General features: G+C 36.9%; 1 protein-coding gene across 1 annotated transcript in view; it reads right to left on the bottom strand.

The window, feature by feature from the left end:
- Positions 1–17,258, bottom strand: part of ADGRV1 (adhesion G protein-coupled receptor V1) — a 558,169-nt gene that overhangs the window by 496,949 nt on the left and 43,962 nt on the right. Inside the window, exons 5-10 of the mRNA XM_067031321.1 lie at positions 14,879–14,983; positions 13,114–13,227; positions 10,029–10,594; positions 9,384–9,654; positions 8,685–9,014; positions 2,035–2,211 (exon numbers count right to left, since the gene is read on the bottom strand). Of these exons, the coding sequence (XP_066887422.1) occupies positions 2,035–2,211; positions 8,685–9,014; positions 9,384–9,654; positions 10,029–10,594; positions 13,114–13,227; positions 14,879–14,983 (1,563 nt within the window). The remainder of the gene's footprint in view (positions 1–2,034; positions 2,212–8,684; positions 9,015–9,383; positions 9,655–10,028; positions 10,595–13,113; positions 13,228–14,878; positions 14,984–17,258) is intronic.

Here is a 17,258-nt window from a genome sequence, read left to right as displayed (position 1 = left end):
CAAGCTTCTCTTTAAGTATGATGATAATTTCAGATTTGACTATTTTATATTAGTTTTTGCTAATCAAATTTCTCTACTAAATTTCCCCCACCCAAAAACACACCTAACCTGGGATTTGTCTTAACAAAAAGACTTCATTTTAAAAGCCAAAGAACCATGAAAAACACAGAACAATGGCTAAAGAATAAATTTCCATCAGAGGTTCTCTGAAAAAAATAATTAATTTAATATCATAATACAAACTGAAAAATAAGCTTTTGTGACTAAATCTGGGAAGTACACAGTTATGTCAAATGCATCCTAATGTGATAGGGGGCAAACTAAGAAAATAATAATACAAATAAGAAATGTTTCTAACCAACACAACAAATGCAGCAGAAACAAAATCAGATGCTCAAATCATGGCTCTGGGTTACCCTGGGCAAGTTACTTAACCTCTCTGACCTCAATTTCCACATGTGAAATGAAGCTAGTGGTTCCCTATTTTGCAAGTTCCTGGTGAAGATTAAAGTGTCTCATTTATTTAGCATGAGCTAAATAAATGGCAACTATTACAATAATTCTGAAACAAATTGTATTTGGTAGTTTTATTTAAGGGCAGCACACTTTAAATATGTATAAGAAAAGGATCACTGAAGATCATAATGAAGTTTTTTTTCCAAACAAAGAATGTAAACAAATATTTAATAGTATATAATGCTATTCTTTTTAAGTGCCTAAAAAAAGTATCCTCTGCTCTTTGCCCTTGAACATAGGCCATCTTGAAAAACATGGAAGATATTTTCCTCACTAACCATTCTTCTAATTTGGCTAGCAACAGTCAAGTCTGTAGACTAGCAAGCAAAGTAAAATTCTTAGAAAAGACAAAAAAAGTAAGAAAGGACTGGCCCTTAAATCACCCCAAGAGGGTGGGCGTGGCCAGGCTGTAGATGGGGACAAAGAGAACAAAGGGAAATTCTCACTCTTTCTGCTGTTTCCCAGGATGGGAAGAATGCAGGTTTCACAGAGCCCAAAACCTTCCCTAGAAGCTAATTTCCCTCTAGGGAAAAATATGAAATGGTAAATGTACAGCTTTGTAAGATAAATGAATAAAAACAACCCATTCTTTCAGAAAAAACAAACACTTTTTAGTTTTTAGAAGAAAAATATAAAAATATTATGAAAAATATAGAAAGTCAAAACCATCTTGAAAAACAGAGCTTCTCTGCCAATTCATAGAATCAAATATACAAACAAAGGAAGTTGTGGTCACCATATTTTGACATGAGGCTTTGATAACAAAAACAACTCTCCACATTCCTGATCTCAGCTGCAACCCAGTTTAAATCAAATCTAAGTGTAAGAGACTTGGAGAGGGCTTTAGGGACAGACTGTGGCTCAGAGAATGGTAAGGTCAAAAACCAGAGTGGTCCCTATATAGATGGCAGGAAAATTCAACCAGGGTGGGGGGAGGCAGGGAGAGGTGCTGTATATGTGAGCATGTTTGTGTGTGTCTGTGTGTGTGTATCCAAAAATTTACATAAATATGTAAATAAAATTTTATATATATATATATATATATATATATATAATTCCGAAGATTTGGCATCCACTACTTTACCACCATTACCTCCACCACCAAGTATAGCACGTCACCTGAATCCTGCCCAAGGCACGCATGAGGAGTGCTCAGAAATAGAAAAGGTCAAGGACTCCTGTGGTACATATGACTTGGCCAATAAAAAAAAATTGTGTTTGGCTATTACTCTACCAAATGTCAAACCACTAGCTGAATGCAGCCTCATCAAAATATCCTACTTTTGCTGTGAGCAATTAATTCTAATTTTATTCTATCGAATACGGCAAAAGATGATGAAAAATCACACATTCATCAGTTACTTATGTCAAATTACATATTGAAGGCTTGCTGTAAATGGTGAAGCTTTTCAAGATCCGTTAACTCTACTAACGAACCCAACCTCCCCCTCAAAAAAATAGTGTCTTTACATTATCTCAAACTCATTAGGCTCCATCAGTAAGAAAAAGCCTACTTACCACTTCAGCAGCAGAATCTTCTGGTTCATGCAAAATGATTGGAAGGTTGCTAATAAAGCCAATTTCTCCATTTGCAATGTCTGGAGTAACCACTAAAGAAATATTTCGGATTTTTCCAAATCTAGGACTTATGGGTGGGATTGGGGGAACTATATTCACCAACTCCAGATTTTCCAACTATAGTAAACAAAAAAACCCATAAAAATGGAAAGAAAAGACATTTTTAAGAAAAATGTTAAAGTGTTAATTGCATGGGAAAACAAAATAAGCATGGGTAAGGCCACCAATAACTCGGCAACTTCCTTCTTCATTCACCATCTGATTCAACCTCCCACACTGGCTTCTTGAGCCCTTTCTGATCCTCAATTATTATTATCCCCCAGGGTTCCTCCTAAGACCTTTATCTTATAATTTCATACCCTCCCCATAATAATCTCTGGATCTCTCCTTCAAATTCCAAATCTTTATAACCAACTGCCACTGAATATGACATAAATATCAGAGAGATACCTTACAGATAGAATGTGCCAAAGAGAAATCACTATCTCTGCTCCATGTCCTCTTACCACTATTTTCACCAATACCACCATCTGCTTTTCCTCCTTGTTGCCTATACCCAAACTACCTTGATGTAAAGCCAAATATTGGTGAGTTGCCCACATTTCCCTTCTCTCTTCCACTGACCCACACCTCCAATCAAATCACACATTCCCCTTCTCTGCCAGAGAAAATTCACTATCAGAAGACCATTCAGAACTCCAAATGTGACTTAATATGTTTTTATGTTTAAAGAAATGTGACACATGTATAACATATAATGTCCCTGTGATTAATGAACATGACATTCAGAGTAACTTTCACAGTTTCTCCTCATGTAGAATGGCCTCCTTCCATCTTCTCACAAGTCAAAATGTGCTCGCTCTTAAAGACTAGTTAAATATCCCTCTCTCCCATGAAGATTTCCTTGGATTCTCCAGTCCTCTTTCTTCTACCTCTTCCTGAACTTCTACTGCTACACTCACTAAACTTGGAAATTAACGTTAAACTTCACATATTGCTTGCTTATCAGCATTTTGTGTGTTCCAGACCTTTACTTCCCAACAGGACTATAGACCTCTTGTGTGTCTGTGTCCTTCTCAGTATTTTCCTGCAACATGACATTAAGTACAGCAGCTACACAATAGACTTGTTGATTTATCCCTACAAGACAAAATGAGCTCTATAAGAATCCTGATATATCAAAACTTTCAACATCTTGATATTCTAACTTTTCAAAATCCAACTTATCAATCCTCACAGTGTTCATGTGAGTGTAGGCATAGACAATCATTACAGGACTGCAAAAAGCATAGAGATTTTAAGTTAAAAAGCAACTGTGAACTTAACGGGGCATTATGGATTGCCCACTCTTCAGAGCCCTCTGTTAGGCTTTGTAATGTGGAAACAATGACACTAAGTAACCACCTGTAGAGACTGGTGATTTAAGTTGATATTCCACAGGTGGACAAGGACTGTACTGATCCTGCTCATACGCTCACATTTTGTGATGAACAATATACACTTTAAGGGTAAAAGTAAACGCCTTTTTAAATGTAACACAGGGCTTCCCTGGTGGCGCAGTGGTTGAGAATCAGCCTGCCGATGCAGGGGACACGGGTTCATGCCCTGGTCCGGGAGGATCCCACATGCCGCGGAGCGGCTGGGCCCGTGAGCCATGGCCGCTGGGCCTGAGCGTCCGGAGCCTGTGCTCCGCAACAGGAGAGGCCACAACAGTAAGAGGCCCGCGCACCACAAAAAAAAAAAAAAAAAAAAAAAAAAAAAAAAAAAAAAAATGTAACACACTTTGCTTTGAAAATAATATACAGGAGAAGAATATCCAAAATTCCATGATTGGTAAATATTCACTTGGGTAAAAGAATAAAAAAGAAATCAGACTGACCAATTTTGCTAAATACTGGTATGTGGACTAAGTCAAGTAAAATATAACATGCGGTTCTTTAGGATACTGCATTTACTTTATAAAATAAATGAAACATAAAGATACATAGTTAAAACCACATAAGTATAACTGTCATTCCTTCTAGAGAAAAAGAATATACATACCCATATAATGTATTTATCTTTAAAAATAGCACAAGAAATTAAAAATAAAAATATATATTTGAATGGCATATAAATATAAAGTGTGCATTGGATGGAGGTGAAGACTTTTTAAAATACACTGGTCTAAAAAATAAAAAATAAAAAAATAAAATAAAATAAAATACACTGGTCTTGTGTGAGTTAGTACATGTTTGTAAATGAACACTCTCATTCCCATACATTCACAAAGAGTTAAACTGATAATACTGTTGAATATATCAAGGAAAATAATGACTTATTTTTATTTCAAAACTTTTCAGGAAGAAAATTCATATTCTACTTACATTTATCAAAAGTTACAGAATTAATTCTAAATATAGTATTTTTGGAAAATATAGAGAAAGAAGATATAGAAGGTTACGGAATGAACTGATCAAAAGAAAAATGCTAATTTTCCATGGCTTATTTCCTAGTCTCTAAGCCTTTTTGTCTGGGTTCCTTAAGCATCTGCTAAATCAAACTACTCCATTCATAAAGAGTCGTTCTTTGCTTCCAGACAGTTTGCAACTGAGACAGCACATTAGTAACCCCATGCCTGCCAAAAAACGGTATCTCAGACTAACGTATTTTAGCTGAGAGGGTTGCTGAAGAATGAGGAGCTCATGTCTCAGATTCTCCTTTCTTCAGCCTCATTCAGCTTTCCATGCAGTCTGATGCCTCCTATTCTTGAGTTGCTCATCCATTATGTACTACACAAACTACACAACCTTCTAATTCCAACTAGCCTTCCAGAACCTACAGCTGTTTTGAACTTTAAGGAATTGTGTCAGTGACTAATAATGACCTTTTGTCCTCAAGTGTTAAATTGACTGTCTGCACTGTAAGACCTTTGTTTTTCAACTGAATACAGAGATAGATAAAAAAATTGAGTCTGGAATTAGTGGTGCAAACAGATTTCTAACCTGGGATCACCAAAATTCAGATATTACATGCTTCTTCAAGCTTTTCCTCTCTTTTCAAGTGTTGTCTAAAATAAATTCTGTCATATTCATATAGAATGCTGAAATAAAATAGCTAGAATAATATCTGACCGATTGAAGGTTCTTAATAAAGTTTTGTTTACAAAAGGATTCTCTGCAGCTACTTGGATAGAGATACTGGATATTTTCAAGAAACTGAAAGTTTAATATAAAGGTTACTAATATTGGCATAGATATAGGGGGTCTCTATCCACAGTAAAAACTGGTTTTGAGGAAGAGTAAGAAAAGATATCAGAAATGGAAAACAGAAAAGTTCTCTGCAACTCAAAATCAACCCTTCTGCATCATCAGTTCTCAAACTCATGTCAGGTCACTGCAACTACTACAGGAATTCCAGGATGCCCAGGCCTCCATGAAAGCAAAAGCAACTGTGTGAAACCTTTGCTTCATTTCACTTGTTTTAATAATTTGTTTCTCATGAGTTTTGACCTATGCAGGATAGGAGACAGAGGGAGAACTGAATACTGAGGTTCTAGGGACAAAAAAACCTTAAACATATATGCTATGAATTGAATGTTTATATCCCCAAACCCAGAATTCACATGTTGAAACCCTAATGCCCAATTTGATGGTATTTGGAGATGGGACCTTTGAGAGGTGATCAGGTCATGAGGGTAGATCTCTCATGATAGATCAGTGTCCTTATAAGGAGAGACACCAAAGAGCTTGCATCCTCTCTCTCTCTTTCTACCATGTGAGGACAAAAAGCAAAAGGACAGCAGTCTGAAAACCAGGAAGAGAGCGCTCCCCAAAACCCTACCATGCCCGCATTCTGATCTCAGACTTCCCAGACTCCAGAACTGTGAGAAGTAAATGTCTGTTGTTGAAGCCACCCAGTCTGTGGTAGTCTTTATAGCAGCCCGAACTGACCAAGACAATGTCTACTAATAAGAATGCTCTGAATCCAGAGGACAACAACCACAGAGAAGGCAAAGGAAAGCACTGATGCCAAAAATTTTTTTAAAAAACACAAAAACCCACAATAAATTCTTACATTCCTCTCAACAAGTTATTTAAATCTCCCAGAGGCACCTGAGAATTCCTAAGTTTGGGCAATGCTACCCTAATTGCAAACTGGTGAAATTAGTATGTATTTCCATATATTCAAAGGACCAACTTTAAAAAGTAAGTTATGACATGTTTTTTAGGTCAAACTTAAAGCTTTTTAAAATTTTCTAAATATCTCTCTAAATGTGCTCTGGTGGCAGCATTCTAACTGCCTTAACTTCTTGCTCAGTGGGGTCAGGGCCATGGGCTTGACCACTTGCTCAGCTCCACTTCACAGATCCAGATCCCCCACCATCTGGCCAGTCATCTCATAAGAGCATTCCACAAGCTGCAGGGGGAACGGAAACAACTGTGAATGACACCATGTTCTGTTCACCCATCACCCCAAGAAGAGAATTCAAGGGTCCTCCAAAAAAGTGGGTTATCCTCATAGACAGAAGGATGCATATCATAATTTCCCCATTTTGAGGAGACACAATAGAATAATAATAATAGTTATAATAATAAAGGTGAAAAGCAGATCTCCCACCACAAAGCTTTTGGAATGTTGACAAAAGGTCTCCCTATATGTAGGCATATTGCAAAAAGGCATCCCTACATACCAACAAATCATATATCCCCATAACGGGCCAGTCACTAGACACCTCCACTAGGAGTCCACAATTAATGCACAAACCATACAAGCGTGAGCAGTGACTTAGCCCAAAAAAAAGACGAAAGTCTTCAGAATAAAAGGGCCCACCCCACCAAGTGCTATAAGCAAGGTACGACACAGCCCTGAGAAATTCAGAATGCCAAGATTAAAAAAAAAAAAAAAAGCTTTCAGAGATAAAGATAAAGAGCAAGTTAACCTAAAGGTAAATGATTTCTTTCCCCTCGAATTTCTTATCAGCAACTCTGGAAGCTAAAAGGCAATACCTTTCAAGTTCTGAGAAGAAGTTATTTTAATCTAGAAATTCTATGAAGCCAGTTATCAATGTATGAAATTTCATTTTCAGTTGCTCAAAGATTCAAAAAGTTTACCTTGCACATACTTTTTCTGCACATGTATTTGAGGATAGATACATTTCAACAAAACTAAAACACAATCCGAGAAGTAAAAGGCAAGAAATCAAGAAAATTGAGGAGTTCAGTAAAAACAGTCTCAAGTAGCAGGTGTGAAGCAAGTGAAGGAAGCAGTTGGTACAGCTAAACTCAGCATTCAACACATCTAAGACAGCTGGAAGACCTAATTTGGTAAGAATAGCATATAAAAAGGAGCAGGGCTTCCCTGGTGGTGCAGCGGTTAAGAATCCGCCTGCCAATGCAGGGGATGCGGGTTCGAGCCCTGGTCTGGGAAGATCCCACATGCCGCAGAGCAACTAAGCCTGTGCGCCACAACTATTGAGCCCATGTGCCACAACTACTACTGAAGCCCATGTGCCTAGAGCCCGTGCTCCACAACAAGAGAAGCTACCGCAATGAGAAGCCCGCATACCGCAAGGAAGAGTAGCCCCCTCTCGCCGCAACTAGAGAAAGCCCGCGTGCAGCAACAAAGACCCAGTGCAGCCAAAAATAAATAAATAAATAAAAGGGGCAATTAGAAACTCCAGAGAAAGCAATAATAAAGTATAAAACAAAGTCTAGGCAAAAATATGAAACAAATTTAAATGCAGCATTATTCAAAGAAATTAATGGAATATGAGATTTCATTTGATATGTATTTCAGTTAGCAAAATGTATGGTGACATAGATCATACATTCCTTCTTTACTGATCCATTCATTCTATCTGATTCTGCATTAAATTTATTTACATAACCAAAATTTGATAAGCACCCTTTATTGCTTTCTAATTTTCAAGATCAACCAATACCAACATATGGAAAATATAACCATAGTATCATAAATAAGTAAAGATGTTTCAAACTTTGGCAATAAAAATATGCTCTGGTTAATAAAAGTTAAGAAATAATAGAGATAAGATGGAGAAATATAGGGCCCTTATTTCTTCCTATTAAGTAGATAGAAGTCCACAGATTCTACCTACAGTTAATAGATTTTTTAGTATACTATTTAAAGTTATCTAAACAATTTCTTTCATATTGCTTTTTTTATTCCTGGAGTGCTTTCCCTGCAGCATCCATCATGAAAAACACATTTATTCTACAAACTATATTCCTATGTCACATTTTCCTAAATCAACTCAAAAGAATGGCTCGCTCTCTCCTGCCTGGCCCTCCCCCACTCACGGTTCATGAATTCTCCATTACATCAGCCATTATATTCTGACCTACATTTCATGTCTGATCTACTTTTATTATCACATGATTAAAATACTGACTTCAGTATAATCCTTGTTTTATTCATCCTTATATGCATTAGGGGCAGACAGGCTCTCTTTGGACTCCCTACATAACTTCTAGTAAGCAACAGAATCCAAAATACAAATGAGGGCAAAATAATGACTAGTTAACTCTCTCACACAGATAAGCACACTTGTAGTTTAACCAAAGTTGAGATTATTTGAATCATTCAAGTACCTGTACTAGGAAGTGGGCCCCATTTTGAAGGAATGCATCATTTCGTAGTGGTAATTTTATAGTGACTTGGGTTTTCTGTTCTGGAAAAATGAGGCTGCTTCTCCTGGATATATTTAAGATGCCATCTTTTGCTCGCAAAGGATCCACATCTCCAGCAGGAATATAAAGTGCAGAATAAAACATATTCACATCTCCTTTAGTTCCTCCTAGTCTTTTAAAACTCAAGGATAAATATCGTTCACCTGGGCTACTTTCAATCTTCTGGTTTTCCATAGGAAAAAATGTTATTAGGCCATAAACATCATCACTATCCTGAATGTAGAACAAAAGCTGCAGATAAAGGAATAAAATATTAAAGTGCAGAATTCTCACATCTGAGATTACCAAACCATTTATTTTCTAGGCTATTTTCAATTTTAATATTTATTTATGTATCACATCTAAGAATGATTACTCTCATAGGTAACAGAGTAAAAGACGAATCAAAAACACATTTGAAAACCTTGTGGAATTTTTTTAAGACTAAACTTTTTATTTACAGAGGGACAACCTTCAGCAAGGGAAATAACCACCATTTGTAAAACCAGTGCTCTTCCTGTCACATCAAACTAAACATAAATGTGCTTTGTGTGGTCAAATTCTTCAGCTGTTCTATGACACAGAAATATTCCCACAAGTAAAGCATAATAAGAGATCTACCTCTGCTGGTTCGCTCACTTCTGCACCTCCTCGTATTGTATGACGGAGAATCTGAAGTAGGTAAGCTTCTGCCTCTTCTGGAAGATCATCATCAACCACAGTAAGAGGAATTGATGCCAACATCTGCCCTTGTGCAAAATGGAGAACTCCAGAACTTGGTCTGATATCTGCTGTTACCGGTGAGGGATCACTGCTATTCCGTGTCAACACCCAGTTCACAGAAATATTCCCATGAGTGCCACCATTTCTAACCACTGTAATTTCTTCAAATCTAGAATTTTTTTAAAAATATATGGTCATATAATACACTCTATTTCCCTTGAAATGGGCATTTTCAATGTCAAGTTAGCCACCAGACACTGGTAAAAGCAGAATCCAAATCATAAAGAATGACTGTTTTTACTATGAAGGAGTAGATATGTAGATGTGTCCTAGGAAACTACCATAATGTGAATTAACTTGCATATATAAATATGTGATTTAAATATCACCTCCAAAATAGAAAAAAAAGAACAGTGAAACCACGGTCAAGGAAATGACACATACACTTAACAGTTCAGCATTGTGTCCAACACCACAAATATTAAATCTTGGAATAATATATTAAAATAATTGTAGCAATACAACATTTAAAATAAATCCTACCTTGATGTTGTATCTTCATCAATTATAACTGTCTTTTCAAACAAGATACTGCTGAATGAGAGGACACCATAAGGTTTGTCGTTTGGCTTAATGGTGACTTGTACAACAGAAGGGACTAATAGCACAGCATCTCCCTGTAAGGTATCTTTTAGTAACATAACATGAAATGATTCAGCAATCTCTGGTATGGCATCATCAATTATTTGAAATTTCAGGTGTGATTCATAAACAAAAGGTGGAAAAACAATAGTTGTGTTTGGCTGAAGATCAATGAAGTCTAAATTTTGCTGAGCATGTGCTGTTGAATTCCCAGTTATAACAACATAACTGATCGAAATTTCATATTCATCAGATCCAATCAAATTTCCCTTGTCATCTTTTCCACGGACCACTGGAATTGTGAGTATGTGGTCTTCCTCAGGTACCAAATAAACACTCTGAATGAATCTCACAGGACTGTCATTTTTCTTAATGATGATCTCAACTGAGCTCCTGGAGGTGTTGATCTCAGCTCCTCCTTCTACACTTTTCAGCTGAATCAAAAATATTTCATCATTTTCTGGTATCTGTCAGAGAGATATAAACAGTGGTAAAACATCAATAACCAAAACACCTGCAAAAAAACCAAAGTGTGAAAAGTCCCTCTGTTTCAATGCAATTACATAGAAATTAAAAAAATCTTTACCTGAAGGGAGCAGATAAAGAGGCTTGTTCAGTGTCTACTTACTAAAATATTTTCCAAAGGTAAACAACATATTTTAGATAAAGCAATGATAAGAACAAGTAAGGAAGTGTCAGTATAATGGCTTTCAACCTTTATCAGCCTTTAGATAACTAAAGATCTGACAGCAAAAACTAGTTGTTACTAGTTCATCAGGTAGGGTCAGAAGCAGCATTCAAGGTCTGATAATATATAAGAATCTGGAAAACTACATTAACATCACATACAAATTGTTAGTTTTCAATCATGTCAAATTATTCTTGCTTCTCTCTAAACAGTTTCTATCTCAAGATTTAAACATATGACACCAATCACATGATTTTCAAAATACATATCATGTCTCTCTGTAGAACAAGCTATAAGAGTCACTATTAGGCAAAATGATGACACTGTTAAAATGAAACTTTTTTAAAATAAATAAATATATTTATTCATTCATTTATGGCTGCATTGGGTCCTCATTGCTGTGCACGGGCTTTCTCTAGTTGCAGTGAGCGGGGGCTACTCTTCATTGCGGTGCATAAGCTTCTCATTGCAGTGGCATCTCTTGTAGCAATTCACAGGCTCCAGGCGCGCACGGGCTTCAGTAGTTCTGGCTCACAGGCTCTAGAGCACAGGCTCGGTAGTTGTGTCGCATGGGCATAGCTGCTCTACGGCATGTGCGATCTTCCTGGACCAGGGCTCGAATCCATGGCGCCTGGATTGGCAGGCAGGTTCTTAACCACTGCGTCACTAGGGAAGTCCCGAAACTTTTTTTTTTTAACTACACAGAAATCCTAGGGATTATCTCTACTGTGCTATTTGAGTTTTTACTTTACTATAAATGAATGAAAGTGAAAAAATATATATTTTCACCTCCATCAATAGAAATATAAAAAGCAAAGTTATTTATCTCAAAAAAGAAAATGTAATGATTTGATTGATGATCTTTTCCCCCCAACTTTATTGAGGAATAATCGACAAATATAACTAATATATTTAAGGTGTACAGCATGATGATTTGATATACATATACATTGTGATTACAAAGATCAAAATATTAACACATCCATCACCTTACATAGTTAACTCTGTGTGTGTGTGTGTGTGTGTGTGTGTGTGTGTGTGTGTGTGTGTGTGTGTATGTGCGCATGTAGAGAATACCTAAATCCTACTCTCAGTAACTTTTTTTTTTTTTTTGTGGTACGCGGGCCTCTCACTGCTGTAGCCTCTCCTGTTGTGGAGCACAGGCTCCAGACGCACAGGCTCAGCGGCCATGGCTCACAGGCCCAGCCACTCCGCGGCATGTGGGATCTTCCCAGACTGGGGCACAAACCCACGTCCCCTGCATCTGCAGGCAGATTCTCAACCACTGCGCCACCAGGGAAGCCCTCAGTAACTTTTAAGTATACAATACCATACTATTGACTATAGTCACCATGCTGTATAGTAGATCCTCAGAAGATGATCTTTTAAATTTATAATTAAAATGTATAATTAATCATTGCCCCCAAATTATAACCTGTTAAATGTTCCAGGATCTATAGACAAAAAGTTTGTTAGCTTTCACAACCAGATGAATTAAGAGTTATCAATGCTATCTAATATTTCATTTTTTCAAGAGAAATACTGTTTTCTAATAATGTCTTCTAATTCATTTTTCTTCTCTTGGAATTTGTTGTGATTTGGTTTCATGATGTTTTTTGTGGGAAGGTAAGGGGATAATTATAAATTCCCAGCTATTCCCTTTTTTTCTGGTAATGCTACTACTAATAATACTAAGATTATTTTATTAGAAGTCATGTTTTCTTTTGGTTAGCTCATGGGGGACATCCTTGTACATATTGTTCAAATTCATTCTTTCCTTACCAGTTAAACTAGCTGTGTCATGTATCTCAATCCTTGGTAGCTTCAACGTGAAATTAAAAATAACAAAAGCCTTCCTATGAATGTGAACATTTAAAATATCCAAAAAAACAAATATCATATGCAACCAAATTTTCTTTCCTTTTATAGTAAAATATTTATGCTGGGTAAGTAGTACTGTACCTGCTCAAAACTGAAATCACTAGCAAAATCAATCATCAAGGTTTACAAAATGCTTAAATGTTTGTATTAAGTGTGGTTGTCAGTTACATGCAAGTTCATCACCTTTTAGATACACAACTTCATGTGAATTAAATAAGATAAATATTAACAAGATATATTCAAAAGAGATATTTATAGCTAAGGCATAATTGGCCACAATACACTAACTTTACATAGGACTATGTTCTTGAATAATTTCAAATCCTGAACATAATTTAATACTTGACATAATATTCTCTAACATGTCTGTAACACAGAGAGAGGTCTTGTCCCTTTTAAGCACTTAACACATCCTACCTCATCATCGAGAACTGTCAAGTTATAAACTACTGTTCCTCTGCCAGGAGGAACAGTGATGTTCCCTTTAACTGGACTTAAATCTTCTTCAGGTGGGTTTGGGCCACCCTCTACCTGCAAGGAAACACAGTGCCATCAATAAACATGAAATATTTCAGAAGAATAAGAAAGCATTATTGTGATATCAGCTGACATATTTAGTTAAAAATGTTTTGCAAGAGGAATGATACTTTAAAAAACATAAATATATCCTGGTACTTCCACCAAAAAGAAAGAAAAAAAAGAAGAAGAAGAAGAAGAAGAATGATACTAACCTATATTAAGTCTGCCCTTCTATCTAATAGTCAAGGCCTGTAATATAATTACAGATCTTGACTATAATTACATTAAACTACATGGTTTCTAAGAGTTTTCTCTTTTTTTCTCAACCATACTATTAAACCTGACAAAAAAGGGCTTCCCTGGTGGCGCCGTGATTGAGAGTCCGCCTGCCAATGCAGTGGACACGGGTTTGTGCCCCCGTCCGGGAGGATCCCACATGCCTCAGAGCGGCTGGGCCCATAAGCCGTGGCCCCTGGGCCAGTGCGTCCCGAGCCTGTGCTCTGAAACGGGAGAGGCCACAGCAGTGAGAGGCCCGCGTACTGCCAAAAAAAAACAAAAACAAAAACAAACAAACAAAAAAAACCTGACAAAAAAACTTGTAAGTACTTTTTCTTGAGCGGAACGTATTCACAATTAGGGTATTCTCTTAAGTAACAGAATCAAATACCAGTTCCACCACTGGCGGTGTAACCTTGGACAAGGTTTTTAATAACTCTGTCCAGCTTTTTCCTCATCTTTAACATGAGCGTAACAAGGTCCACTTTCCAGGCTAGATATGAATATTTAATAAAATCATATTCCTTTTGAAAAGTATTTATTAAGTACTCTGTGTCTAACCCTCTTTTAGGTACTAAGGATATAGCAGTGAACAAGGCAAACTTTCTACCCACCAGGACCTTACATTTAACGAAAAGGAACAAATGGAAGATAAATAAATGTGTGTCCAATGACAGTAAGTACTATGGAGAAAAAATTTTAAAAAGCATGAGGGAGATTGAGTGTTGGGAAGAGTTGAAGTTTACATGCAGCGATAATCAAGGTAAAGCACTTAGAACAGTATATGGCAATATTAAGTGCTCCACAAATGTTAGCTGTAATTATTTCAACATAACAGAAGGCTCAAGAGCTAATAAAATAACTTCAGACATCCAAAGAGAGTTGAAAACACTATAACTATAACACTATAACCTTATCGTTTCTACAGCCAATATTCTCCCAAATTTTGGAGTACAACTGCTGTTAACACCATCCATTAAGTGTATTTTTTTTAATGGGGAATGTATATGGTGGAAGACTACATATTAAATAATTTTATAAAAGCCTAAGGAACCCATGAGCGTTTTAAAATTTTATATCCTTGAAAAGATTTATCATAAACGTTCTATGAATTTTATAGAATTAACATTATTATTCAATGTGGTTTATTATTATCCTGTAATCTAAAATGATATGTTGTGTTTCACATAAGCACAGTATAACCAAGCAGCAAGGAAAACAGTTTTATATTCAACATGAAATTTATCAGATGATCAAAGTATTTACTTTTATTTTATTTTCATTAAGAGTCATGTTTATTATACAAAGGACCTTGATTTTAAAATTACAGCCATCTGGCACGAACTCTGAAGCATTACCATTTAAAATGATTTCAGAGTAAACTTACCTCAAAAGTCACAGTAACCATCCCATAGGTTCCTTTTTCTCTGATGAGAGTAAGAGGCACAGTTTCATTTCTACCCCGCGGCTCACTCACTGCGATTGAGAAAGGCTATTGGGAAGGGCAAAGACCATCAGGTGCTGGTCAATCAGAGGCAAGAGCTCGTGCAAACCGTTACCTTAGAAATCCTAATTTTCCACAGACAAATCAATCCACATTGTGCTCTAAAAACGTGGGGTTTCCTAGCATTCACTAACTGTGGCTAATAACGCTTAAAAGGTTAAAGTAATAGTATAAAGGGAACACAAAACTAGTCAGGCAAAAGATGTAGGTTCTTTCCCTGCTTCCAGAAACAAGTAGCTGTTCCACTGAGGAATCTTAAAGGTTATCTCATTGAAAGATGATGAACTCAAATGCTCCCAGGGGCCCAGGAGGTCACAGAAATGATTTGTGCCTCCAAACCAGGGCAGCTCATTGGGACTACGGTTCAGCCTTGCTCCCAAACACTGCTCCCTCCCCATTGGTCAGCTAGCCACTGAAAACAGACATCTGCTAATGACTTTTTCAGGACATGATCACTGAGGGGAAGAAAAAGCCAGGACTTCAAATGTTGCAAAGTGTTGGCACAGCAGGGGAGAAGAGATGAGTGGGCGGGTGCACGATAGCTAAGGCAGCAGGTGACACTAAGTATCCCCACCCATCAACAGGAATAGGAATGCCTGTCTCAAACAGTTGTGATGAGGTGTCAATGAGATAATTCACGTCTAAGTGCCTATCCTAGTACATGTCACATAGTGAGGACCCAGCAAATGTTGGCTATAATTGTTATCATCATCATCGATACCTTCATCATCCGGTCTGGAAACCAAAGCCAGTCTATGTAGTAAGGACTGTGACGACTATGTAGTAACGACTGTGGTAACTCAACAGTTACTTAGTTTAATTTTAATCACACAGGGCAGGTGCCCAGTCAGAGGCTTCCTGGCAGCTCTAAGACCACAACAGTCAGGGACCTAGGACAAATGCTAGAGACTAGGACTCACTCCCATAGGCTAAGATATTTAATGTCAAAAGAAAGAAGGAAAGAAACCTTTAAACAAGTCAGTATGAGGTGGGGGATGAGTGTAGAGGAAAAGCAGTAGGGAGAAAAATTAAGCAATTAAGGGAGCCTGGTTCATAATTAACTAAAAATTCCATATCATTCAAATAGAAGCAATTGATTAATTAATTTAATTAATTTTTGTAAATGTTGATATAATGGAAGTTACAAAGCGTCTACTACCTTGGCATTATTCACATATCCATTTTAATAAAGATAGTGCAACTATAAAGATCATATTTATCTATAGCTCACCTTGTTTCAAAGATAATTCAAGGTGCTAAGAAAATGATATACAATACATCAACTGAAGTAGCAACCTAAATTGGAAAATAAATAAAAAGCTGGGGAGTGTCACATTACCTTTTAGTAATGAGAATTAGTAACATGATTCAAAAAGACTCCACACCAGGAAGTTTATTGTAGACTAAAACTTACTTGCAATATCCAATTTTACTTGAGATAAACTTTGTTTTATTTCAGAGCTGAAAACAATTTCTCTCAAAGTGGGGGGGGGGTGCGGAACCTGTATTCTGTGTTTTTTTCTAAAGAACAAAACCCTCTGAACATAGAACTGGCCAGGGACACAGGAATTTGGTGATAAAGGAGAAAAAAATGAACTGTTGAGCAAAACTGAGGAAGACGACATGGAGTTTTAACCTTCAAGAAATAGTAATTAATAGGAAAATCTCAGGGTAGGGAATAAATATAGAATAACTATATTTAAGAGCTATAACATCTGCTATTCAATTGTAAGTTTACTATAGGTTTTTTCAATGTTTTTTCAATATATTTTTCTTGTCTAGAATCACTCCAAACTTTCAGAGGACGCTAACAGACAATGCTTTTTGAAGTGCCAGTTGGGGACATCAAGCACAAGGAACTGTGTTACAACATCTGCTACAGACTGAATGTTTGTGTCCCCCACAAAATTCATGTTCAAATCCTAACCCCCAAAATGATGTTATTAGGAGTTGGGGCCTTTGGGAGGGAAGTAGGTCATGAGAGCAGAGCCCTCATGAATGGGATTAGTATACTTATAAAAAAGACCCCAAAGACCTCTCTTGCCCCTTCCACCACATGAAAACACAGCAAAAAGACAGCTGTCTATGAACCAGGAAGTCAGCCCGCACCGAACACCAAATCTGCTAAAGCCCTGATCTTGGACTTCTCAGCCTCCATAACTGTAAGAAATAAACTTCTGTTGTTTTTAAGCCACCCAGTCTATGGCATTTTCTTATAGCAGACTAAGCTGACAAGGAAAACATCTGAGTTAGAGACCACCAG

Source organism: Kogia breviceps, chromosome 4, assembly GCF_026419965.1.
Source record: "Kogia breviceps isolate mKogBre1 chromosome 4, mKogBre1 haplotype 1, whole genome shotgun sequence".
In the NCBI taxonomy this organism is placed as follows: Eukaryota; Metazoa; Chordata; class Mammalia; order Artiodactyla; family Physeteridae; genus Kogia; species Kogia breviceps.
The sequence above is the reverse complement of the archived record's forward strand: the minus strand, read 5'-3'. Positions and strand labels throughout refer to the sequence as shown.